Raw genomic sequence first — 27,449 nt, forward strand, 5'->3', positions numbered from 1 at the left:
CAATTTCCCTGAATTCCGTCTGTGCCTCTTTTTCTCGTTATTAAGGTTCCTGGGATCACAGCCCTGTGTAACTCTGGCAAGCCTCAGAGGCAGCAGTTTAATATTTTTTAAAGATGTGTAGCACAACAGTTTTTAAAGTGAAAACGTAGTGAGCCTTAAACCCATAAAAGCAAGCATTTATTTTTTAAACTTCCCACTTTTCTTAAGAGAGATGACAGGATCGAAGGTAAGGTGCCAAAACCTAAGGTAGTTTCTAAATCAGAGGCCTTCTGGTCCCTTCACAGCTCCTGTTCGCTGGTGTGGCCCTCCCGCCCCACAATACTGTGCAGTAACCACGGAACAAGGGAGGGAGGAAAGTGTGAATGTTGTCAAAGCAACCACTGACCGTGGGACGTGTCTTGCTGCCCCGTGCCTCCTTCACCCTCAGCCTCAAGCAGAGAAGGAAAAGCCCAGGCCAATCCATAGGGATGGAAAAGCAGCCTCCTCCTGTTCTAACTTGAGCTCATTTTATGCGCTGCACTCCATCCCGTCCTGGGCACGAATCTAAAGGAGGCCTTTTACAGCCTTCACCCCTTCTGCTGCCAAGAACCTGCAACAGAGCTTCATGGCCGTGTCAGGGAAGTACGAATGCAAATGCAGAAGGCCCATTACTTGGTGTGCCTTCGGTTCTGATGACTTGCATATGTCTCTTCTGAGGCCAAAGGGGTTTAATCTTGGTTCCAGGATGTCTCATTGGGGCTCCTCAATCAAACCCAGAGGTTCACTCATTCCACACTCAGGTTCTCCTCCACGGAGGCTGCGCTGGAGTGGCTGATGGGCTGGACTTGAGAGCCAACTGCCAGGGTTCAAGTCTCAGCTCTGGGACTTTATACACATTATTAACCAAATTGAGCCTCGCCGAAACCGGTTTGGCTCAGTGGATAGAGCATCGGCTTGCGGACTGAAAGGTCCCGGGTTCGATTCCGGTCAAGGGCATGTACCTTGGTTGCGGGCACATCCCCAGTGGGAGGTGTGCAGGAGGCAGCTGATCGATGTTTCTCTCTCATCGATGTTTCTAGCTCTCTATCCCTCTCCCTTCCTCTCTGTGAAATATCAATAAAATATATTAAAAAAAAAAAGTTTAAAAAAAAAAAGACAAATTGAGCCTCATGTTACTTGTCTGTACAATGCAGATAATGATGATAAAACTGATACCTACCTCACAGTTTATCTTCTAAGGACAAAATAAATGAGCTGGCAGAAAGCAAGCCCTTGGTAAATGGCAGCCTATGTGCCAGGCACTCCTGTCTTTGAAGCTAATGAGGCCATGTTCTCAGCCTCACTTTGTTTTTTGTTTGTTTGTTTGTTTGTTTGTTTATATATATTATTGATTTTTTACAGAGAGGAAGGGAGAGAGATAGACAGTCAGAAACATCGATGAGAGAGAAACATCGATCAGCTGCCTCCTGCACACCCCCTACTGGGGATGTGCCCGCAACCAAGGTACATGCCCTTGACCGGAATCGAACCCGGGACCCTTCAGGCTGCAGGCAGACACCAAACCGGCCAGGGCTCAGCCTCACTTTGTAAGTCCACAGTTTGAATTCTCCGATTAACAGTGTTTGCCTTTTTGGCTACAAGGGAATGGAAGAAGAGAGAATCCAAACCTCAAAATGATACCCACAAGCCTCACTGACATTTAAGGTCCTACACAATCTAGTCCCCTCCTTCCTTCCAAACAGACCTCTTGCTACATTTCCATACCAGTTGTCCAGGTTGTCCATTCTTTAAAAAACATCAAGCACCTACATGCCATGTTCCGTGCTAGCCACGTTCTCCCATGTGGTCAACACGATGCCTCCCTCTTTCTAGATTCCGCCTGACCTGCAAAGCAGACTCACACCTAGTGCTTCCACACAGCTGTCCCCAGCTGCTCTTACCCAGCAGAGCTTCCCCTCCTGATCCCTCAGAGGTCTTGTGGCTTTTACTGGGCATTCATCATACATGGGTCATTTAGCTATATGGTTATACTTCATATGCCATGTAACAAAGGGATAGACCTTACATTTGTTTATCTAGCCCTAAGCGGCTAGTTCTTTACACTTAGCAGGGACTCAGTAACTGATTTACTAGATGTTTCAAGATGGCACAGAGCAAACCCATTATCATTCTTTTTCAACAAACACCTTCTGATCAATACTCCCTCTAGCATTGAGACCTCAAGGCTCAATCTACAGACCCAGACCAAGTAGGTTTATGGTTAAATCTGCCACTTGGATGTGTGACCTCGAGGAAGTCACCTCCCCGGTCTGTGCTTCAGTCTCCTCATCTGTAATTGCAGATAAACGAAGTACCTACACTTTCCAAGGCAGTTATGAGAATGAAATTGAGATAACACTTTGAACAGGGCCTGGCACACAGTAATTAATTAATTACTCTGTAAATATTCAGTATTATTATCATTACTATGTTCAACTTACCTACAATGTCCCAAAAAGCATTTTGTAAAGTATGCTAGGCCTATGCAGAAAGCTACTAGGTATCAGCACATACAAAACATTTCTCCCTTCTTCATTCATACGCTGTTCAAAAGGCTTCTCCACTGCGGTACTACTGATCAGTTGCCTCATGTTGTTACAGAATCTGTAATTCTCCTGCACCTTCAATTTTACTATACACCTCAGCAAAGCTTTGACTGAGTATACAACTCAAAAAAGTATTTACCATGGCTTGAAAGAGGAAGGAGGGTCTTAGGCAAAACTGATTCACTATCAAATACATCAAAGTCACCACTTTACTATGAGGTACCCTCTTCAGTTATGTTTTCCCATCTGTCCCCAGTGTCAATGAAAGCAGAAAATTCTGCCTCAAACCCATTAAGTTTGATTACACATCTTGTCATCAAAACAGCACATTTTCCATCAAGCCATTTCCCTCTCTCTACTACTACTTTTCAATGAGATTTTAATTAAGATCAGTCTTAATGCACAGGCTAAAAGGCAAATAACTCTTCAATCATGAGACAAAATGAAACCGCTGACAGAGAGAAGGGGCAGTTCAAATTCACATGCTGCCATTTAAAAAAAACAAAAAACTAGCAACTTTCTTTCAAGATATTTGCAACGAGGAAGACATCCTGCAGTTAACTGGCTTTTACTCAGTCTGTGCCACTATATGACTACTATTCTGAGTCTACTGGAGCCCCAATTGGTGGTCTGGCTTCTTCATTATAGCACAGAGGTTAAGAGCATAGATGTAAAACTTGGCTCCTCCACTTCCCAGCTACATGACACTGCAAGTTATCTAATCTCTCCATATCTCATTTCATCATCTGTGAAAGGAGAAAATAATCAAACCTACCTCAGAGTTGTGATGAACGGAGCTCATGAAATAAGAATATGCTATTCATTGTTATATGCCAGTGCCTGGCTGTAGTGCACACTCAATAAATGGTAATTATCATTGTTATCATCTCAACTGTATGTGAATTCAATAGCCAAAACCAAGAGGCTAATCATTTGTCAAGTCAACCAGTTTCAAGGACTGGTCCAACAAAACCATTTTATGTAGTCCATTATAGAACAGACAAAAAGCAAATGACAACAAAACAGAGCAAATTAAGCTTCCAAGTGTGTGAAGTAACCCTGAGTGCAACACTAAGACATTGATATGGAGGATCTGATATTCTTATTTAAGCAACAATGTTCCAACCAAGTCATTTGTTTCTTCTCATCTCCAATCATCAGATGTAAATTTCAGTACCTTTTAAAAAGTTAAAGATTTAAATATCTGAAATAGACAAAATTAAATACCTTCTAAGCAGCCTATGCCAAATGTGTCTCTTCCATTTAGAAGATCTATTTATTTTGTAATAAAGAAGAAAAAGGCCTTCTTGAAATTCTTATTTAGGATAAGAAAGTAAATGTAATCTATGCATGTAATAAAATTAAGTGGGCTTAAACCCTAGCTTATTGGTTCTCTACCTACCTCAACACTGAAGGTTAGTTAGGTATCCGAATCACCGACATTAGAATGTTTAGCACCAGGCTATCAAAATGTAACAGGCAAATAAACTATGTGTCTGAATACAAATCAAATATTTTATTTCCCTGAAGAACATAAATACTCAAGTTTTGCATAAATGTCACATGCCCTAAATTTTCCTAAACTGAGGAAACATATATCCAAAAGAATATAATAAACATGCAATTTAGATTATGCATCTTACCTGCTGTAGCTAAACAGGAACTCATTAGGGCAAACATGGCAATCACATAATGAGGAGTCATTTTCATTTCTCCAAAAGTGTGTCCCATCCAGTCACCTCCGCCGGCAGTTCTTCAGATCGAAATCTTTGCAAATCAGATGTGGCCTTAAAATCCTTCTTTCCAAGTGTCAAGTTGTCTGTAAAAATAAACATATTTCAAGAAGAAAACTTAATGCAGGAACTTCTTTTCATAAACACAGATTAGGGTGAAATGAAGAACTTCTAAAGAGGTTAAGATAAATTTATCTTAAAAGATGCCAAAACAGCACTCAAGCAAACTGAGATGGGGTGATAATTACTTACTAAAGGTTTTTATAGCAAATACTTTTGCAAAACCACATTTAGTTTTGACATTTTTTCTAATTTTTTTGTTGTTGTTGTTAACCCTCACCCGAGGATAGTTTTCCTTTTTGGAAGGGAAGGGGAGAGTCAGAGAGAGAGAAACATCGATGTGAGAGAGACACATCAATTAGTTGCCTCCCACATGCACTCCAACCAAGGCCGGGGATCGAGCCTGCAACTGAGGTATGTGTCCTTAACCAGAATCAAACCCGGGACCATTTCTTTAGTGTGAGGGCTGACACTCTTATCCACTGAGCCAGACTGGGTAGGACTATTGACATTTTAAGTCTTTAGTTTCATATAAAATTGTCAGGACCACAGAAGAAAAGCAAGGTGCACCTATGATATAACATACCAGTTATGTTGTGGCACTAAAGCAATCAGTGACACTTGATTCATGAATTCCCTAGTGCTAGCAAGAAAACACAGCCCAGCCATTGTGGCTCAGTGGTCGAGTATCAACCCATGGACCAGGAGGTCATAGTTTGATTCCCAGTCAGGGAGGCGTGCAGGAGACAGCTGATCAATGATTCTCTTTCATCATTGATGTTTCCATCTCTATCCCTCTCCCTTCCTCTCTCGGAAATCAATAAAAACCTTTTTTATAAAGAAGAAAATACAAATAGCTCTGACTAGAGACTCAATCTAATGTTAAAATGACAGTTATCACAGGGATCAAATTAAAAAAGATTTAGAATCAATTTGGAAAATAAAGAACCATTAAAAGGCAAGATTCTTATTTCAACTGTTTGCCAACCTTCTAGCAGGAAAAAAGTCTTCCCTGTCTCTTAGCCCCATCTGAGACTACCTGGTTCCTGGACTAGAGGGTCCAGAGGTCCTTTCGAACATTTTCCAATCCATAGAACCTTGAATGGCAAGTTTTGTGGTAGTTTGCTTAACTTGACTCTCCTCCCTATGGCCCTAAAGGTTACCTCATTTAGTTATTTCCAGTCTTGTATCCCTGAGCCTGGCACAACCCACAAAAGCTGTCCAATTCAACAAACATTTATTGAGCACCTACTATGCTCCAAGCATTGTTTAAGACAGGGGTGAGGAAATCATTTGGTCTGGCCCTGCCAAGGCAACCACAGGCAGGTCTCGAAATTCAATAAATCTAGGAGCTTTTTTCATAGCAATATAAGCGTATATTAAGTGAATTATATCAAACAAATGATGTTATAAATAGCCAAATGGCCCTTGGCAGAAAAAAGGTTCCCCACCCCAGGTTTAAGGACATGATTCCTTCTCATCAAGAATAAAAGTTAGCTAACACCTAGATAAAAGCTCAAACACCCTGCCTGATCTAAGGCCTGGGCAAGGCCAGATCAAGGTGTTTCCAGGAACCATCTCAGATAGCTGGGGATTGCAGCCTTGTTACCTTCAGCCGGGAGATAGCACCACAGAACCAGCTTGCTACCTTCAGGGACAAAGCCAGCTTGGGCACTTGTAAGATACAGAACAAAAATATAAAGACAATGGCAAATTGAGTGTTCTTAGTTCACTGCTATCAGTGTTAAGAGAAAGATATTTAAAATGGCTCTTTACAGTAGTAATGCTAATTTCCTATGAGGAACAGGGAAAGCAACAGGGTGGTTGTGTTTGCATGGGTAGCTAGTTAGGTATTAACAAAGGGAAGGGTTGAGCTAAAATGGCTAAGCCTGTTGACTAATGAGTTTGCCGACCACTGGGACAGGATAAGAGCACAGAACCCAGAAAATCCAGGAAAGGGATTCGATAGGGGGAAGGCCCAGCACAAGCCCATGAAAGAATTAGGACGGAGGTTGGTTAGTTTGAAAGAAAGCTAACCCCTTCCCAAACCCAAGGAGATATAATCAAAGTTTAACAAAGACTCCGGGTAGCATATTCTCTCTCCTTAGAAGCCCCAGTCCAAGCACAGTGCCTAAAGTACCCTTCTAATAAATCTTTCCACCACACCTCAAATCCTCTATGCATGTATCCTTAAAATGCATTTTCTGCGATACTGTGTAAGAATCCTATTTCCAGCCCTGGCTCAGTTGGTTGAGCATTGTCTTGTGCACCGAAGGGTCACTGGTTTGATTCCCAGTCAGGGCATTTATCCAGGTTGTGGGTCCAATCCCCGGTCAGGGCACATACAGGAGGCAACCGATCAATGTTTTTCTCTCATACATCAATGTTTCTCTCTCCTCACTCTCTCCCTCCCTCCCTCCCTCCCTTCCTCCTTTCCTCTCTCCTTTCTTTTCTCTCTAAAAAAAGTCAATTTAAAAAAATAAAAAGAATCCTATTTCCAGACCTTGCCCAGGGCAGACCCACCTTGGTCCCAATCCACCTACTGAAACAGTTGAAGGGCAGTGATGGGAGGGGAGAGGAGCCTTTTCACTGAATTGCCATTTGAGTTTTATACCATTTGAGTTTTGAAAGTATTTCCTATGCAGAAATAGTAACAATAAAGTTCTAATTTCTAAAGGAATTTCTTAGACACATCTTGAAACTAAATTACATGTGCAAGAGGCACTTTGGTTCAATCTTAGTATATGAAAGTAATTAAAAGCCTACTAGAGGATCCAAGATGGCGGCGTAGGTAAACACCTAAACTGCTGCCTCGCACAACAATTTCAAAACTACAACTAAAAGACAAAACGTCTATCACCCAGAACCATGGGAAAGCTGGCTGAGTGCAAGTTCTACAACTAGAAGGAAAGAGAAAAGAGCAGTGAGACGTGCACAAGCGCTGAAAAGCTGAGGTACGAAGGCGCGCTTATCGGGCTGGTGGTGAGCGACTGGGAGCGCTACTTTTTTCAACCCAAAGGGAGACAAGCTCCCAATTACTCCAAACTCCAGTTTCTGGGGAGACGCGGGGGACCCAAACTCCTACAGGGAGAAGCTGGACTGTCTGCCATCGGGTCGGAAAGTGAGAGTGGCTTGCTTGCAGAGCTGCGCACAGGATTAATTGTTTACTGTGCTGGGGCGCAAGACGCAGGGACACGGTAGGAGACACAGAGCCAGCTAACTGGCAGCCATCGCTGTTTGCCACGCCCTAGCCTAGTCACGCCCTGAGACCCCGCTCCGCACAACCTACAAACCCACCCAAGCTCCCAGCAGCGGCTTGAGCATATGAATGGCCTGCCCTATCGCAGCTTAACCTAGCAAACTTGCAGCCCAGGACAGATAGCTCCAAAACCTCCAAAACCCAAGCAAAGAGGAGAAAACTGTAGCTCTCGCTGTAGCGCCTGCTGGGTGGCCTCAGACAGTAGCTGACCTGCACCCCATTGGAGATCCAGAAGCCAGTGTACCTAGTGGTCAGTGTGAGACACCAGATTTCAACTCCTCACATCCATAAGTGACACATTCAAGATGAAGACTCAGTGAGCACCAAAGCCCCACTGAAACAAGTCCTGCACCATAAGCTTGTCTCCAGCGCAGCAGTTCTTCCATTATAGACACAGCGGGTCCTAACAGCCAATTGGGCTGGAGGTCAATTCTTCCCAGTGTACCAACAGCAATCAAGGCTTAACTACACCAAGACTTTGCACTCAGCCCACAACGGGGTGTACCAAGAGCGTCCTCCTCAGGTGATTGGGGAGGCTGAGCTACTGGCCCCTATAGGTCACCTACCACACAAAGCCACTCCATCAACACAGGGAAGCAGCCAAAATGTGGAGACAAAGAAACAAGTCACGAATGAAAGAAATGGAGGAAAGCAAACTACTGGATGACATAGAGTTCAGAACCACATTTATAAGGTTACTCAAGAATCTTCTAAAAACCATTGAGGAACTTAGTGAGACCTTTAAGGATCTTAATGAGAATGCCAAAAAAATGGAAAAGGACCAGTCAGAAATTAATCATACACTGTCTGAAATAAAGAATATACAGAAATTCAACTGTAGATCAAAGGACCCCAAGAATCAAACCAAAGATCTGAAATATGAGGAAACAAAAAACACCCAACCAGAAAAACAAAAAGAAAAAAGAATCCAAAAATATGAAGATAGTGTAAAGGAGCCTCTGGGACAACTTTAAGCGTACCAACATCTGAATTTTTGGGGTGCCAGAAGAAGAGAGAGAGCAAAATATTGAAAACCTATTAGAAGAAATAATGACAGAAAACTTTCCCTACCTGGTGAAAGAAATAGACTTACAAGTTCAGGAAGCACACAGAACCCCATACAAGAGGAATCCAAAGAGGACCACACCAAGACACATCATAATTAAAATGCCAAGGGCAAAAGACAAAGAGAGAATCTTGAAAGCAGCAAGAGAAAAACGGTTAGTTACCTACAAGGGAGCACCCATACGACTGTCAGCTGATTTCTTGGCAGAAACTATGCAGGCCAGAAGGGAGTGGCAAGAAATATTCAGAGTGATGAACAGCAAGAACCTACAACCAAGATTACTCTACCCAGCAAAGCTATCATTCAGAGTTGAAGGTCAGATAAAGAGCTTCACAGACAAGAAAAAGCTAAAGGAGTTCATCACCACCAAACCAGGATTACATTAAATGCTGAAGAGTATTCTTTAAGAAGAGGAAGAAGAAAAAGGTAAAGATAAAAATTATGAACAACAAAATGACATCAAATACATACCTACCAACAAGTGAATCTAAAAATCAAGTGAATAAAAAATCTGAAGAACAGAATGGACTGGTGAATATAATAGAATCAGGGACATAGAAAGGGAGTGGACTGACAATTCTCAGGGGGAAGGGGGAGTGAGGGGTGCGGGAAGAGATTGGACAAAAATCTTACACCTATGGATGAAGACAGTGGCGGGGGATAAGAACATGGGGTGGGGTTGGGAATCAGGTGGAGGGGAGCTATGGGGGAAAAAGAAGAGGAACACCTGTAATAATCTGAACAATAAAGATTAAAAAAAAAAAAAAAGCCAGCTGGTGTGGCTAAGTGGATTGAGTGTCGTCCTATGCACCAAGAGGTCACCAATTCGATTCCCAGTCAGGGCACATGCCCAGGTTGCAGGCTGGATCACCAATAGGAGGTGTGCAGGAGGCAGCCGATTGATGTTTCTCTCTCATGGATGTTTCTATTTCTCTCTCCCTTAAACATTTTTTTAATCCTACTATGAACAGAATATGGATGGCAGTTAAAAGCCTGCCTAGGTTTGAGTCCACTCTGTCACCTACCAAACAGGTGCTGTTGGGCCGATTGTTCTCCATACATGAACCTATCCTGTGTATTAATTTGAAGATGCAGTGCACACACACAGCTCATTAATATATATTAATTCTTAGAGTAGTACCAAACACATAGTAAGCAATCAGTAAGTATTAGCTATTACATCATTATTTGGCCATTCTTTGTGAGGTATACAGGGTGAGCAAAAGTAGATTTATAGTTGTGAATATGTGAAACACGGGTTTAGGCTTGTATTATTATTTATTATTGTATTATTTTCCATACGAACAACTGCAAACCTACTTTTGCCCCACCCTGTATTTATGCCAACAAAGTAAACAACTGGGATGTGGTTATTTATATAATTCTTAGCCAGTGTATAAGCAGTTCAAATCTTTTGTTTATTGAAAAATAAACATTTCAACAGACCCTAAAAGGAGATAAGCTAAAGAATAGAATCACTAAAATAAAATTGCCAGTTAAGTTGAGGCACAAATCACTGGTGCCAGAATGAACCTGTCTCGAAAACTGACTAAATTATAAAGATAAAGTTAGAGGTCGTGAAATGTTGGATTTCAATCATCCCTTGAAATCCAACATTTCTGTCACTGTAACTCCACATCACCTCAGATGAAATGGAAGTCTATTCTGTTACCTTAACCAACCAACAATTGCAAAGAGAATTTGTCCTTATTTTTTACCATCAAAAAATTAGATTTCCTGACTAAACTGGTAAGAAAAACTGTCTCTAAAAAAAAATACACAAATGCTAAAGGCAATTTTCATAAAGCACAACTCCATAAAGAGATCTCAGAAGAAGATGGCTTCCCAGAGGATGTTTATGGAACACATAAACTATACCCAGCACGAGGCTTGTGGGAATAGTTAATGAGCTCATGTCACCCCCTGCCCGCAGCTGCAGAGGGTCTGTGGGCCGGTGCTCGTTAGTCCCGGGGTTTAAACCAGGTCTGAATAAACCTGTGGAAAAGAGAGGCAAACGGTTCTATTAAAAATATAGGCTGCAAATTGCTGACAAGAATATTGGGCAATTATTAAAATGCAGCAATTACAGATATAATAGAGCCAAGCTAAACAGTTTTGATGCCCAAAGGCAAACCACAGCAAGTTTACACCGGATCTTAAAACATCTCTGAGGAAATCCAGGACAAGTTGAAACTACACGCTGCTGCCTCTAACAAAGAAGGAACTTTTCCTCTTTTAGCTTAAAAGTCTCTCCATAATATAACTTATTCAAAAAGAAAATAAACTGCAGGGAATTTTTGTCTAATCTTCCCAATGTGGTGACAGGATCCTACGGCAGAAGAGAATAAAAAGGGAAGTGTGTCATTCCCATTCGGTGGAACGCCACTTTTGGCCAAGACGTGCACACATCAACGCCTTAGCACACAATTTAGGGGTCAGTTTCCCACCTGGAAGAATGCTGGATGATCGATGGCTTCCAAAAAGTTATAGATTTGAAGTTAAACCAGGGAAACACAAACTCCCCATTCTTCTGTGAGGTTATATCACACCCAATTTGCAGAGAGCAGGGACTCCCCACCTTGGTTTTCCTGACCTCACTGAATCTCCTGGACTTTATGAACTACATGCTTCCTTTAGAAATACAAATAGGGTACTCTGAGATCTTGAAAGAACAATTTAGGGTCTAGTCATTTTTCCTGAATTTCAAATGTGTTCTTTCAAAGGGTACCAGGACTTTTCGTAACCTCAACTGAACAGAAGAACATTCTAAGTGAGTCCTTTCTGGATTTTTTTTTTTTTAATCCTCACCCAAGGATATGTTTGTATTGATTTTTAGAGAGAGAGGAAAGGAGGGAGAAAGAAACATCATCGATGAGAGAGAGAAACATGGGTCGATTGCCCTAGCCAGGTAGCTCAGTTAGAGGCGTTCCGATACACCAAGGTTGTGGGTTTGATCTCCGCCTGGTCAGGGCACATACAAGAAGCAACCAATAAATGTATAAATAAGTGGAACAACAAATTGCTGTTTCTCTCTCTCTCTAATCAATAAAAAAAAAGTTTAAAAAGAAAGAAACATCAATCAATTGCCTCCCCCATGCACCCAGATGGGGGTCCAACCTGAAACCTAGGTGTGTGCCCTGACTGGGAATGGAACCAACTGACCCACTTGACCAGGGCTGGATTTTTTTTTAAGGTGAATGTGATACTAATTCTTCTCATTTAAGTTCCTCTACGTCTATATCTGAGACCATTAAACCGTGCATGCTGTCCCCACATTCCCTGTGGACCCAATAGAGTGCACGGGTGAAGACCAAGAGTAGCTGAAAAACCCCCACCCAAACCAGTCCTGAAAACCATCATGGGTTAAACCAATGTTCAGAAAGAACTGGTTGGGCACAGTATTCCCTGGGTCGGCCATGGTGTTTTCTAAAAGAGCAGATCTTATTCTATGCCAGAGGAAATACATAGCAGAATGATGTCCGGCAGCAAGCTAAAAGCCAGCAATAAAAACTACTAACTTCCCCTAGATGGCTAACACAACTGGCTATATATACATGAGATTATTCAAAATCAAAACTTACAGCCAATCAAGTTCCCAATTGAAAGCATTAGCATGCTAAAGATATATGAGCAGCTTTTAACGCTGGAAGAGGTCAAGAATTTGTCATTGAAGAGGAGCCAATCCTCACAACCAACACTTGCCCAAAATAAAATGGCAGAAAAAAAAATAATAATAATATGGCAGAGTTAGCACTCGAAACCGGGTATGTCCATAACCAGCACTGTACCTCCCAGCTCCAGGTCTGTTGCCACAAACTAGGAACTACTTTCTCCCCCTCAGTATTCAATCTCTGAAACCAGAACGTTTTTCCAAGAGAGAGGGAAAAGCCTGCCATGGCTGCCATCAGACAATGGCATTTCCATGTTGACATATGCGTTCTGCACAAATCATTACTGATCACAAACTGACTTGACTTCAGGACTGTGGGTGGCAGCTTTAAATAATAAACAGTCCTTGGAAATGCTGCACTCCAAGGTCTCTGAAAATCCAAAGGACAAGATGAAGCACAAACCTATGCATTGTACACTAAAATTGTTCATCCCCCCAGCATCACTAAAACTGTTCATACCCCCAGCATCATAATAAAAGGCTAATATGACAATGGTCATCATGCCATCACACTGTCACACCTTAACACCGATCAGCAGGGACCTGAGGCTGCCTGGCACCGGGCCAGGGCGGGGGATCTGAGGCTGTGCCCCCTCCCCGGTGGGGCTTGACAAAGGACCTGAGGCCATGCCCCCCCCCCCCAGAGGGGCTTGATGGGGGACCTGAGGCTGGGGGACCTGAGGCCACACCCCCTGCCCCAGTGCCAGGGCCAGAGGACCTAAGGCCACACCCCCACCCCAGCACCGTGCTGGGAAACCTGAGGCTGTATTCCCCTGAGGCCGCGCCCCCTGCCCCGGCGCTGGGCTGGGGGACTTGAGGCCCACCCCCACCCCGGCGCCCAGGCCGGGAGACCTGAGGCCACACACCCCTGAGGCCGCACCCCCTGAGGCCACGCCCCCTTCCCTGGTGCCATGCTGGGTGACCTGAGGCTGCACCCCCGCCCTGGCACCGGGACCAGGGGACCTGAGGCCGTGCCCCCCACCATCCCAGCGCCAGGCCAGGGGACCTGAGGCCACGCCCCCCGCCCCAGCACCGGGACATGAGGCTGCATCCCCCACCCAGTGGGGCTTGACGGGGGTGGGGCAAGCTGGGTCTTGGTGTCGCCCAATGGAGGTGGGACCAGCTGGACACTTCTATTATAGAAAAAGGGCAAATAGCAATATTAAAGTATTTCCTCTAATTAATTCCCTTTTAATGTGCACGAATTTCATGCACTGGGCCACTAGTCAGGAAAATATTCAACAAATTTAAAGATCTTAAAGAAAGGACATATCCAGTGGAATAAAAACATCAACTCTCCCTAAATTCAAATAGTAAATAACACCTGAGTTTCTCATACCGTAAACATAAAACGGCTTTCCAACAAATCATTAAAATGTTTCTAGTCTGCCATTTCAGTAAATGTTTTGGAGAAAAATATACTGTGAAGTCTGCAAATGGTTAAATAAAAGCTGGTGGAGGAATTGTCCTGATGGCTATTCAACCTGTTATTCAGGGAACTCAGAAAAGAGGCAGGATGGATGACATCAATATCTAGCCTGGCAGATGTAAAAAGGGGTGTAGCACAGGATGTAGAACAGATACTGTTGTTTGTCTGATGACATCTGGATGCCCTTCAGGACCTGTACACAGAGAAAGCAAAGCCACCTCACTGAGTCACAACAGCAACTCTCGGGTTTCTCTACTACACAGAGAAACTGAGTAATTCCAAATCCCCATTTTCAATCAGAGTTGTCACAAGGCAGGGACAGGTCCTGGCTTTAGAGAAGAAATCTCTGGAATCGCATTTAATCACAATCAATATTCAACAAATATGCCTGGCCAGCATAGTTCAGTGGTTGAGCATCAACCTATGAACCAGGAGATCACAGTTCGATTCACGGTCAGGGCACGTGCCCAGGTTGCGCTTGATCCCCAGTGGGGATTGTACAGGAGGCAGCTGATCAATGATTCTCTCATCACTGATGTTTCTATCTCTCTCTCCCTCTCCCTTCCTCTCTGAAATCAATAAAAATATATTTAAAAAAATATATTCAACAAATATTTTTTACTGAGCCAGGCACCATTGAAGATGCCAGGAATAGAACATGGAAAAAAAGGAGCCAAAAATCCTGCCCTCATGGAGCTTATAGTCTAGTAAAAGTAACACCATTTATTACATAAGGCAAGATATTTAATATCCTGCACATAATTTCTTCCTTCAACAAATCGTTATTTATTGCTTACTCCATGCCAGGCAATGGGAATATAATGGCCAAAGAGACATGTTCTTTGTCCTCATGGGCTTAAAGATGGGATAAACAATCACAAATATGTAACTGCATGCTATAAGAACTCTAAAGAAAAAAGATCTGCTAACTGAAAGATAAGAAAAGGGTTAAAAGGTCAGCTAAGGGATGACATTATAGGTAGAGGAACCATTACAGGTCCCTGTTGGGGAGGGAACATGGCTGCAAAGCCAAAAGGACAAGGAATAAGGTTCAAGAAAGGGTTTAAGCAGGGAAGGGATGCAATCCCACTGGGTTTTTTAAAATGTCCCTGGTACAGGGCACTGTGGAAAACAGTACGGAGGTTCCTCAAAAAATTAAAAATAGAACCCCAATATGATCCAGCAATTCCACTTCTGGGTATATGTCCAAAGGGAATGAAATCACGATGCTGAAGAGATATCTACACCTCTGTGCTCACTGCAGCATTATTTACAATAACCAAGACATAGAAACAACCTGCAACCATCAGCAGATGGACAGATAAAGAAAATGTGGTGTTTGTGTATATATAATGGAATACTATTCAGCCATAAAAAAGAAGAGAATCCTGCCATTTGCAAAAACATGAATGGACCTTGTGGGCATTATGCTAAATTAAATCAGACAGACAGAGAAAAAATACTGTATGATCTCACTTATATGTGGAATCTAAAAAACGGAACTCATAGAAACAGAGAGCAGATTGGTGGTTGCCAGAGGTGAGGGGTAGGTAAAGGGGAAATGGTGGAAGTGGCCAAAAGGCACACACTTCCAGTTATAAGGTAAGTAAGTTCTGGGAATAATGACTATCTTTAGCAGTACTGTGTTGTATATTTGCAAGTTGCTAAGAGGGTAAATCTTAAAAGTTCTCATCACAAGGAAAAAAACATTTTCAACTATGTGAGGTGATGGATGTTAACTAAGCTTACTGTGGTATCATTTTGCAATATATACATATATCAAGTCATTACACCGTATCCTTTAAACTTACACATTATGTCAATTATATCTCAATAAAACAGGAAAAAATAAAAATAAATAAAGATTTCCCTGGGTACTGTATGGAGAACACACTGAAGAGAGCCCAAAGTACATAGAAGATCAGTTAAGACTCTTACAGCAGGTCAGACAAAAAAGGAGGTTTAGATCAGAATAGAGCCTCAGTTTCTTCACTTGTAAGACGATAAAAAACTAACCTTACTTACATCACAGGGTGTTGCAAGAATCAAATGAGATTGTAGATGTAACAGTATAAAAGTTATCATTATAATTAGCAGTTATCTCAACCAAACAGATTTTTTTTCCTGAAGCCTAAGATTAATTAAATTCCCAATATTCAGTGGCTGCCAGTGGCAAGGAAAACACAAAAATTACTCTTGAGCCTGGCCAGCATGGCTCAGTGGTTAAGCATCAACCTATGAACCAGGTCATGGTTCGATTCCTGGCCAGAGCACATGTCTGGGTTGTGGCTCAATCCTCAGTAGGGGGTGTGTAGGAGGCAGCCAATCAATGATTCTCTCTCATCATTGATATTTCTACCTCTCACTCCCCTCTCCCTTTCTGAAATCAATAAAAATATATTAAAAGAAAAAAAGATTACTCTTGAACTACCTGTACTTGAGGGATGAAATTCCACATGAACACCCACTGGGTAAGGAGGCAGGAGGCACAGAGGGTCCAGGGTGTGCAGAGAAGCTGGACTCCACGCTACCCTGCACCTCCAGGCCTGTTCCACCCTGGCTCCTGGCTGAGAGTGTGACTAACACATCTCTGGCTGCAACATCCTTAGTTTCATTGGGGCTGACCTTCAATCAGTCCTTAAAAGCCCTCTGTCTACCCCAAGCACAACAGACCTCAGTGCCCAAGCAAAATACAGCACAAAGGGGAGGGTGGGCATGAATACATTTTACAAGGTTGTTTTGTTCAGGTCCACAAATTAGGACAGATTTTTCACTCACCCTTGCAATAGTCCAAGAACCACCTTTCACGTTTAATATTTTTGCATCCAAAGATTTTTGTTACTTATAATTTTAAGCCAGAATTAATAGAGAACTGATTTGAGGGTTCCAACATGGCTTACCCAGATGTGTTACATTGAAGTCATTTAGCCTTCATCACCCCTCATCTGTAAAATGATAATGATATTTTGATTGTAATATGATCTAGAACAGTGGTGGGCAAACTGCGGCTCACGAGCCACATGCAGCTCGCGAGCCGTGGTTTGCCGCTCTGTTGACTAATGAATTTGCCGACCACTGATCTAGAATATGGGTAAGGTACCTAAAACAATACCAGGCCCACACAGTGTTTTTTAAAAATAAGAGTCATTGAAGCTTTTATGGTTAAAATACATCTAGACTTTCAAAAAAACAAGCAAACTACTAATAGTGAGATAATATAGTTAGTTTACATCAAAATTTGCACTAATTTGGGATTTAGACTTTATCCACTAAAATTTCAACAATTCCTTCTATCACCAAAAGATAATGATTCCAAACTCAATACAAGATATGAGTCCTAAAGTTAGTTAGAATATGGAAAAGTTCCTAAAGGGCGATACAGCTCCTGCCTCAGCATCCCTGGTGTAAGTTACAAGGATCGGGCTGCAGGTCCTACTTAGTTCTACCTTATAATTCCCAAATTAGCTTCAGGGGTTTAGTCCGGAGCTGTGGAACCCAGCCTGGCACTACCACCAAACCAGCCAAACTGCCTGGAGTGAGGAATCAGCCATCACCATACGGGCTTATTAAATCATGGAGCTGCAATTATTCCAGCCCAACTCAGCAATCTGAATATTCTCAGGACACCCGTCATCATCCCTTAGGCCCTCACAAGCACCAGGCCATTAAAAAAAGCTTTGGGGAAGCAACATCTCCTAGACCTCCAGTAGACTCTGTACAAATATATAGCAAATTTACTAAAATATATGACTCATGTGTTTATTTATATTCATAGGAATGCTGCAAATTTATGAATTTAGAATAAATGCTCCAACAATAGACTATCTTGCTAATTACCACTAAGTATACTAGTTTTACTTTTATTTATCTCACTGACTTCTAATATAAAATTATTTCTCTTGGGTGGTGGTAATTCCTCAATAGATACATTTCAATTATTTAACAGATATTATTTGGTAAGGAAAGGGCTCAGCAGGCCAAGCATGTGAAACTTTAAGAATTAAAACCCTTCATGTGGCTGCTGGATGTTGCCAACTTCGTCCAACCTCATCCTCCGCATGGTCCAACCACGCTCATCTCCGTTCGGTTCCACCAAAGGCCAAGCACTTGCTTCCAGAAGCAATGTTCACTGTGTTGGACCTCAATGACCCTCCCTGGTCCCCCTAACATGGCCTCTTTCTAACACCTTCAGGTCTCAGGTCTGTGTCCAAGCGTTACCTCTTAAGGAAGCCTCCTCTGGTTCTCTCAGATGAAATTAAACGTGGACACCTGGAATGCCGTGCACGTCAACACTGCAGGTAAATCTTCATGTAATTATTTTCTTCCAGGTATGGCTTTCCCACTCTCTGTTCACTCCAGAAGGAGGGCTCACAGTCTACGAGCTCACGCTTGGTCAGAGCAGACATCTGCTAAAGGTATCATGCTGTGCACTTTACAATGAAAAGTAGTATGGATCGATGCTGAATTGTCAGGACATTTCCCAATAAGTAAAAGATAAACCATCAAATAAGAGCTTTGCCTAAGAAACAACCTATACCCCCAGGCAGCCTCGAAGGAACAGGACAGGTGGGAGTTCTGGCATCCATATGTGTTACAAGCTCAGACAAGTGACTTCATCCTGGGCTTTAATTTCTTCATCTCTAATGTGAAGCGATTAAACAAGAAATCTTTTACCCTGTACCTTATTTGGAATTGCCATTAAATGGGCTATCAACTAATTCTGAGTCCCTCCTATAAAATGAGACTTCAAACTCACTGGTGGGAATTTGAAATGCATACCATGTAATGGCTAGCAGGAACTGGAAAGTATCATTTAAGAAAAACATTCAATTTGACGACACAACTGTGCATAAAATGCAGGCATCCTTGTTTCATCCAGTTCTGCTTTCTTGTGCTTCGCAGGTACAGAGTTTTTCGCAAATTGAACGTTTGTGGTAACCCTGAGTCAAGCAAGCCTATCATTTCTCCAATAGGCTCAGATGACGCTTAGCATTTTTTAGCAATCAAGTATCTTTAAATTAAGGTATGTACATTGTGGTTTTGGACATAATGCTATTCCACACTAAATAGACTACAGTATAGTGTTAACTTTTATATGCACTGGGAAACAAAAAAATTGTGTGACTCATTATTGCAATATTCTCTTTACTGTGGTGGTCTGGAACCAAACCCATAGTACACCAAGGTACTAATACATTAGCTGTTTTTAACACATATTTTATATAAACAAAAGCATTTAAATGAATTATCTTGTGAGTGATGTAAGCACACACAAAACCTGAATCATGTCAGATCTACCCATTTTATCAAAATTGCCATAATTATTCTATTCCTCAAACTCCATGAGTTCTACTTGTTCCACTCATCTCATTCCAAAAGCCAGTTCTGATTTTCCCCATCCCACTGTGAACACTAACTCTTTGCCATTTTATGTATAATTTGTTCCATGTTAAAATCTACTCAACGCCAACTCAGAATGTTAGAATAGATAACATCTACTCCAACCCTTTAATTTTACAGATTAGCAAAACCAAGAATTAGAAAGGCTCAACCAGTGGCCCACGTTCCCCAGCTAGTTAGCAGCACAGCCAAGGCCTATCCACGTGCTGCTTTGTATTATTCTGTGGTTGTTCATGTGTTTACACCACATTCACCTTCCTATTAGAGACTAGCACCTGCTTTTCTCTTCTCACCTCACGCAACACCTAGCTACCATCTACTGAGCACCTACTGTGTTTTTCATAATTTCTCATTTCATCCTCTCAACAACCCAAGGAGAGAGATGTCCTTTACTCCCCTTTGCAGTGAGAAAAGTGAGGCTTTACAATACTAAACAACCCCAAGGTCACCAGCTAACCAGTCCTGGCTCCAGGAGAGAAGCCCAGGCCTGATTCCACAGCCCACGCTCTGAACCTCAAACAGGAAGTCCTCCAACTCTCCACCCAGGCCCTGCACAGACCCTCTGGTGGTGCAGTGTGATCAGATCTAACATGAGGGATGTCATTTCACTTTGAAACCGGGGAGGCAAGGCTCAATCAGCAGTTTTAGTTTCCCTTATTCATTCACTCAACAAACATTTACTAGCACCTATCTTGTTTCTGACACTGTTCCGGGAGCTGGGACACGGGGAACTAAACATGACACTGTTGTCATGGAGTTTACCTTCTGAAGGGGGAGACAGACCACAAATATATAATGTGTCAAATGGTGGTAAGTCCTATGAAGAAAAATAAAGCAGGTTAAGGAGAAAGAGTGATGAGAGGAAGGATGTTGTTTAGATAGAGTGGTCAGGGAAGGGGTGGTAGTGTAATTTACAATAAGAAATACATATTTGGTGGTCCTCCCTACTTCTGGCACAGAGCTGATAAAACCTTTGGAATTTCCTAAGTGATGAGAGGAATAAAGGTGTCTTATGTTACTGAGGTGGCTTCTGAACCCCCACTTAAAGAGGGGGCCAGTTGCCAGGAGAACTAACCACATATATGGAGGAGAATAGAGGGGCTGGAGGATAAATCAATGGCCAATGGGCAATGATTTTATCAATCATTCTTACATGATGAAGCTCCTATAAAAACCTAAAATGGTGAGATTCAGAGAGCTTCTGGGTTGGTGAACACCTGGAGATGCAGGAAGAGTGGTGCTAGGCGAGAGCTGTGGGAAGCTCCATGGCCTTTCCACACACCTTGCCCTACGCGACTCTTCCATCTGGCTGTTCCTGAGTTACATCCTATCTAATAAAAGAGTAATATGCAAATTAACCATCACTCTGCTACACCCATAAGCCACACCCACAAGCCACACCCACCAGCCAATTAGGAGCGAATATGCAAATAAACCCAACCAAGATGGCTATGGCCACAGAGAGCAGGAGGGAGGCTTGGGTTTCCCCATCAATGGAGGAAGCCAAGCTTTCCACCTGCCCTTGCCGGCCTAGGCCTCCACTCAAGGCTACAAAGTTTCAATGATAGAAGATACATAAACCCAAACAGAAATGGCAGCAGCCACAGAGCTGGAAAGAGCAGGAGGCTAGGGTTGCCACGGGCGATGGAGGAAGCCAAGCCTCTGCACAACCTGGCCAGCCCAGGCCTCCGCTTAAGGCTACAAAGTTTCAATTATAGAAGATACATAAATCCCATAGAAATGGCTGCCGCCACAGAGCAAGCAGAAGGCTTGGCTCCACTCCAGGCTACAAAGTTTCAATTGTAGAAGATAAATAAACCTCAGATACCAGGGCCTCTGCTTGGGTCGCCAGGGGGTGTGGCCAGCCTGCAAACCACCACAGGCCCCTCGCCCAGGCTGCCCCACGCCCCAAGGGAACCCCCACCCTGATCCGGGACACCCTTCAGGGCAAACCAGCTGGCCCCCACCCGTGCACCAGGCCTCTATCCTATCTAATAAAAGAGTAATATGCAGATTAACCATCACTCCAACACACAAGATGGCTGCCCCCATGTGGTCAAAGATCCTGCCCCCATGTGGACATAAGATGGCCAGCAGGGGAGGGCAGTTGGGGGGGGACCAGGCCAGCAGGGGAGGGCAGTTGGGGGGACCCAGGCCTGCAAGGGAGGGCAGTTAGGGGAAAACAGGCTGGCAGGGTAGCAGTGAGGCATCAGTCAGGCTGGCAGGGGAGTGGTTAGGGCAGGGGTGGGCAAACTTTTTGACTCAAGGGCCACAATGGGTTCTTAAACTGGACCAGAGGGCTGGAACAAAAGCATGGATGGAGTGTTTGTGTGAACTAATATAAATTCAAAGTAAAGGGGCGGAGGGGAGAGCAAGAGAACCAGATAGAACAGCCGGATCCGGCCCTCGGGCCGTAGTTTGCCCAAGGCTGGGTTAGGGGGTGATCAGGCTGGCAGGCAGAAGCGGTTAGGGGCAATCAGGAAGGCAGGCAGGTGAGCAGTTGGGAGCCAGCAGTCCTGGATTGTGAGAGGGATGTCCGACTGCCCGTTTAGGCCCGATCCCGGTGGGATCGGGCCTAAACGGGCAGTCAGACATCCCTTGAGGGGTCCCAGATTGGAGAGGGTGCAGGCTGGGCTGAGGAACACACACCCCGGTGCACGAATTTTGTGCACTGGGCCTCTAGTCCTTTTATAATAAACCAGTGACCTGGTAGGTAAAATGCTTCTGAGTTCTGTGAGTCACTCTAGCAAATACATCGCTCCTAAGGAGGGGGTAGCTGACCTCCAACCCATAGCCCGCAGGTCAGGAGCACAGGCTTGAACCTGTGTCTGAAGAGGATTGAGCCCTTCAACTGTGGAATCTGAGGCTATCTCCTGGCAGACAGAGATAGTGTCAGAATTGATTTGCGTTCCTGGACGCCCTGATGGTGTCTGAGAATTGCTTGAGGTGTGGGGGGAACACCCCTCCCACACAGTGGAATTGGTGACCAGATACCTTTTTAGAAGGCCTCTCAGATGAGGTGACATTTGAGCAGAGAGGTGAGAGACAGTATCTGATGGAAAAATATCCCAGGCAGTGGGTGGCAAGTACAAAGGCCCCTCAGGGAGAGTACACTTGGTGTGTTCTAGGAGCAGAAAGTGTGGGATGCCACCCCCACCTGACATGGGTTCAAATCCCTGCCTTGCTTCTTCCCAGTGGTGTCACTGTGGGCAACTTCCTAAACACCGCCATGCCTCACCCATGCCTCATCTGTGAAGTGGAGGTAATGATTCTATTTCCCTAATGGGGTTGTTACGAGGATTAAGTTAGTTAATAACATGGGAAAGCACTTAATACCTACTATGGCCTTAGGGTCCAGGAAATAGTAGCTATGATTTTTGACTAGGTCATGGATAACTTAGCGCCAATCAAGGCCATTTATTTTCAATTTGATAGTTTTGAGCCCCAGGATTCCATTATGCTGCCGGCTTTGTACATGGCCAATCGCTTCCTCCTAAGCCTTTGGCTTCCTGGGCTGGGCCTCCTGTCCTGCTGAGGTGGGCTCTCCGGGAACCACACTGATGTTTTCACGAAGAGCAGAAGAGCGGGAAGCACATCACGCTGACATCACTGTTACCCTATATAAGTTAGCTCTGCCTCCACATTAGATGCTGCTTCAAAAGTGTCACTGACTGGGCCTTGGATGTAACACTGGTTGCACAGGTCTGAATCCCAGCAGCGCCTCCTCACTGCAGCTCTGACAGAAGGAAGCAGTCATTTCCTTTGCAATCCTCTGTCTTGAGAAGGGTTAAAACCTCTCTTCAAAATTAAGATGGTAATTTAATTTTAAAAAAAAATCCTTTCTCCAATGTCCTTTCCGTCTAAACTTCCCATTTCTTTTCAAAGAAATTAGAACATCAAAGTAAAACTCGAAAGTCATCTGGCCTGGTGGTCTCCAGACCACTCCTTAGAGCACAGCCTTGCGGCAACGCTGGAAGGTCCAGCGAGCTGCCCCGCAGATGGGCCCAGCGCCAGGGGAAGATGTCAGGGCCACAAGGGAAGTCTGCTCCTCTCCCTCAGTTCTTTCCTTTAATGCTGTGTTTACTTTTCATCTTTGCAGCCCCATGGGTTAAAGGGCAAACCACAGGCAGAGAGAAACCACAGCAAGCCGGAGCCTGCTGGAAGTAAAAGGGGAGTCTTCCCAAGCCACTTGGAAGGCTGGGGAGATGGGGAGAGCCCACAGTTGCTGCTTCAAGTCAGACAACTAAAAAGAGGTCAGTGTTCTAGTCTGACAGGCCTCGAACGTGGCTTTTTAAACATCAGATTCTCCTTCTTCCAGACAGACCTGATGGTTTTCCCTTTTTAATATCATAAGTGTACATTTAACTGTAAGAAATCCACAAAATCTTGCTTCTTCTTATTCATGTAGTCATCCAACAGATATTTATCAAGTGCCTGTTCAATGCCAAGACTGTTCTAGGTGTGGGGATTCAACAAGGAATAAAATATATAAAAATCCCTGCCCTCGTGGAGCTTAGTCCGGGTAGATTATAAACAAGATATATAATTGTATATGAGACCGAAATAAATGCTAAGAAAACAAGTAAAGCAGAAAAACAAGGAAAGGACATATTTGAGGGTCTCTGGTTTGGTGTGTTTCTTTGTTTTGAGTAAGGAGCTATCGGAAGTGAACTTGGTAGCTATTTAGGAGAAAAACATTTCAAGCAAAGAAAAGAACACAAGCAAAGGCCCTGAGACAGAATGTGTCTGGCGGGCTAGGAAAATGGCAAGCCGGCCATGGAGCAGAGTGAGTGAGCCAGGGGAGTGCGGTTAAAGTAGCAGGCGAGGGAGTCAGGGACTGGTTATGTACAACTTTACAGATCGATGTAAGGATTTTGATTTTTATTCTGAGTAAGACAGGAACGGTAGAGTGTTTCAAGCAGAAGAATGACAGGATCTGACTTAGGTTTTATCAGGGCCATTCTGGCTATTGGGTGGAGAATATTGCAGAAGGGCAGAGGGAAGCACTCTTTCAGCCATGTGACCTTGGGCAGTCCTCCTAACCTCTCTGAACCTGGTTCTTCTCAGCTTTTGAGCGACTTAAAAAGAGGATATTTCTGAGCCCCACTCTACCCCTAAACTCTGTGACTGTGCATTGATTTCCTTTGTCTTTCCTATGGTTATGACATCTATCCTATCTAATAAAAGAGTAATATGCAGATTGACCATCACTCCAACACACAAGATGGCTGCCCCCATGTGGTCAAAGATCCTGCCCCCATGTGGACACAAGATGGCCACCACAAGATGGCCAGCAGGGGAGGGCAGTTGGGAGGAACCAGGCCTGTAAGGGAGGGCAGTTGTGGGCGATCAGGCTGTAGGGGAGGGCAGTTGGGAGGGACCAGGCCTAAAAGGGAGGGCAGTTGGGGGCGATCAAGCCTGCAGGGGAGGGCAGTTATGGGTGACCAAGCCAGCAGAGGAGGGAAGTTGGGGGTGACTGGGTCTGCAGGGAAGGGCAGTTGGGGGGGACTTAGGCCTGCAGGGGAGAGAAGTTGGGGGTACCAGGCCTGCAGGGGAGGGCAGTTAGGGGTGACCAGGCCTGCAGGGGAGGGCAGTTAGGGGTGACCAGACCTGCAGGGGAGGGAAGTTAGGGGTGACCAGGCCTACAGGGGAGCAGTTAGGCATCAATCAGGCTGGCAGGGGAGTGGTTAGGGGGTGATCAGGCTGGCAGGCAGAAGCAGTTAGGGACAATCAAGAAGGCAGGCAGGTGAGCAGTTGAGAGCCAGCAGTCCTGGATTGTGAGAGGGATGTCCAACTGCCCGTTTAGGCCTGATCCCACCAGTATCGGGCTTAAACGGGCAGTCAGACATCCCTCAAGGGGTCCCAGATTGGAGAGGGTGCAGGCTGGGCTGAGGGATACACACCCCCATGCACGAATTTCGTGCACCGGGCCTCTAGTGTATGTGTGTGTGTGTGTGTGTGTGTGTGTGTGTGTGTGTGTGTATATATATATATATATATATATATATATATATATATATATATATAAAGCTAGCGACCAGAAAGCTATAATGACTAGAACAACAGGTTGCTATGATGCCCACTGCAGCCAGTGAACTAGCCAGATTGGGGTGGGGGGGCCGGCCGGCCAACCTCCCACAGCCTCTCCCCCCCCCCTCCCGGCCACTCCGCCCACTGATCAGCCTGCCCCACCCTGATTGACCCACAGCCCCTCCCCCTGGCCAGCCCCGCCCCTGATCAACCCCCCAACCCCAATAGGGGGTGGAGCCAGCTGGCCAACCTCCTGCAGCCCCTGCCCCCAGCTGGCCCCACCCCCAATGGGCCCCCACCACCCTGATCAGCCCGTGGCCCCTCCACCCAGCCAGCTCCACCCCCAATCGGCTCTCCCACTCTGATTAGAGGCAGGGCCAGCCAGCCCACCACCCACAGCCCCTCCCCATGGCCAGCCCCACCCCTGATCAGCCCCCACCACCCTGACTGGCCTGCAGCCCCTCCCCCCAGCTAGCTCCACCCCCAATCGGCCCCCCATACACCAATCGGGGGTGGGGCTGGCTGGCCAATCTTCCATGGCCCCTCCCCCAGCCACTGACCCCCAATTGTCCCCCACATCCCAGTCAGGGATGGGGCCCGCCAGCCAATTGCCCACAGCCCCTCCCCCCAGCTGGCCCGGCCCTGATTGGGCCCCAATCGGGGTGGGCCAGCTGATCAACCTCCCGCCATCTCCTCCTCCCAACAGGCCCGGCCCCAATCCACCTTGATGGGGGCCAGGCCGTCTGGACCCCACCCATGCACAAATTCGTGCACTGGGCCTCTAGTAATGACTATAAGCTTGCTCTTTCCCCAATGCTTTAACTGACTTGGAAGTGAGTTGAAGAATTCAATTTGACAACAAATATGCCAAGCCCATGCCACACACCCAGGATACAAAGATGGTGAGAATCTTGCTCTAGAGAAGTCCACAGTCTGGCAGAGGAGGAAAATTAGTTCTCACGAGGCTATAGATGTGCTGTAAGAGAAATTAAGGGAGGAAGCAACCAACCCCTGCCAGGAGGAACCTTGTAAAGGGTCCTAGATGAGTAAACTGGGGGCCTCCAGAGAGAAGGGAAAGAAGGTGATGCTAGAGGGGGGACAAGTATGAAAGAAACAGGGCGTGAGAGCACAGGGCATCCTTTGGAAACCCTAAGGAGTCCGGGATGAGCACAGTGAGGTTCACAGAGGAAGTAAAGGAAAAATGGCTGAAAAAGTAGGCTAACGCTGTGTTGTTAATAACTGGACATCCCGTGCCAGGGATAATGGAACAGCAGAGCTTTTTAAAATGTAAGAAACAAAAACAGATCTGTGGCCGAAACCGGTTTGGCTCAGTGGATAGAGCGTCTGCCTGTGGACTGAAGGGTCCCGGGTTCGATTCCAGTCAGGGGCATGTACCTTGGTTGGGGGCACATCCCCAGTAGGGGGTGTGCAGGAGGCGGCTGATGGATGTTTCTCTCATCGATGTTTCTAACTCTCTATCCCTCTCCCTTCCTCTCTGTAAAATATCAATAAAATATATTTTTTTAAAAAAACAGATCTGTATTCTCCAACTATAATGTGTTTATCAACCATAATAAATGCATACTTTGAGACAGAGATGCTCAAGCCAAGAAAACCAACTAGAAGACACCTGTGCAGGTGAGATGATGATTTGCAAATGGAGAAGAAAATGCCAGCTGAGAGCTGCTACAGGTAAGACACCGTGGGGTTAGTGTGATCGGCCGGGAGAAGCAAGGAGGCAGAAAGGAGTTGCTGGCATCGATGTGGCCACTGAGGCACGGAAATATGAGCAACTGAAAAAAGAAGAAGGGAAGGGAAGGGGAAAACTGAACCTTGGAGAATGCCAACACCTGAGGATCAGACGCTGAAAAGGACACCTGAACAGAGATCAGGAAGGTAAGGAGGAACCAGGAGAGGTCGTTTCAGGGAAGCCAAGATGATAAAACATGGGGCAGATAGGAGGATAAAGCAGCGAACGCAGCGGAGAGAGGGCAGGGAAGATGCTGACTGAAACAAGCGCGGAATTTTGCACCTGGCACCTTTTCTAGCGCCCAGAGTCAGGGTGTGGCGGGCGCTAAACACCAGCAGCCCTGACAGATTAGTTGTTATCAAAGATTCTGTATCACCAGGAAAGTTTTATTCAACACTCTGAGGAGGTGTAAGGTGTGAGAAACAGGAACTAAGATCTTCTGGGGGTGATGTCTCTTCGTTAACACCTGGGTCTCACGGGGCCACTAA

General features: G+C 44.9%; 1 protein-coding gene across 1 annotated transcript in view; it reads right to left on the reverse strand.

The window, feature by feature from the left end:
• The window catches only part of TGFBR3 (transforming growth factor beta receptor 3), a 211,997-nt gene that overhangs the window by 175,906 nt on the left and 8,642 nt on the right, over positions 1-27,449 (reverse strand). Inside the window, exon 2 of the mRNA XM_080654990.1 lies at positions 4,208-4,383. Within this exon, the coding sequence (XP_080511116.1) occupies positions 4,208-4,295 (88 nt within the window). The 5' untranslated portion in view covers positions 4,296-4,383. The remainder of the gene's footprint in view (positions 1-4,207; positions 4,384-27,449) is intronic.

Source organism: Plecotus auritus (genome assembly GCF_963455305.1).
Source record: "Plecotus auritus genome assembly, chromosome: 2".
Lineage (NCBI taxonomy): Eukaryota > Metazoa > Chordata > Mammalia > Chiroptera > Vespertilionidae > Plecotus > Plecotus auritus.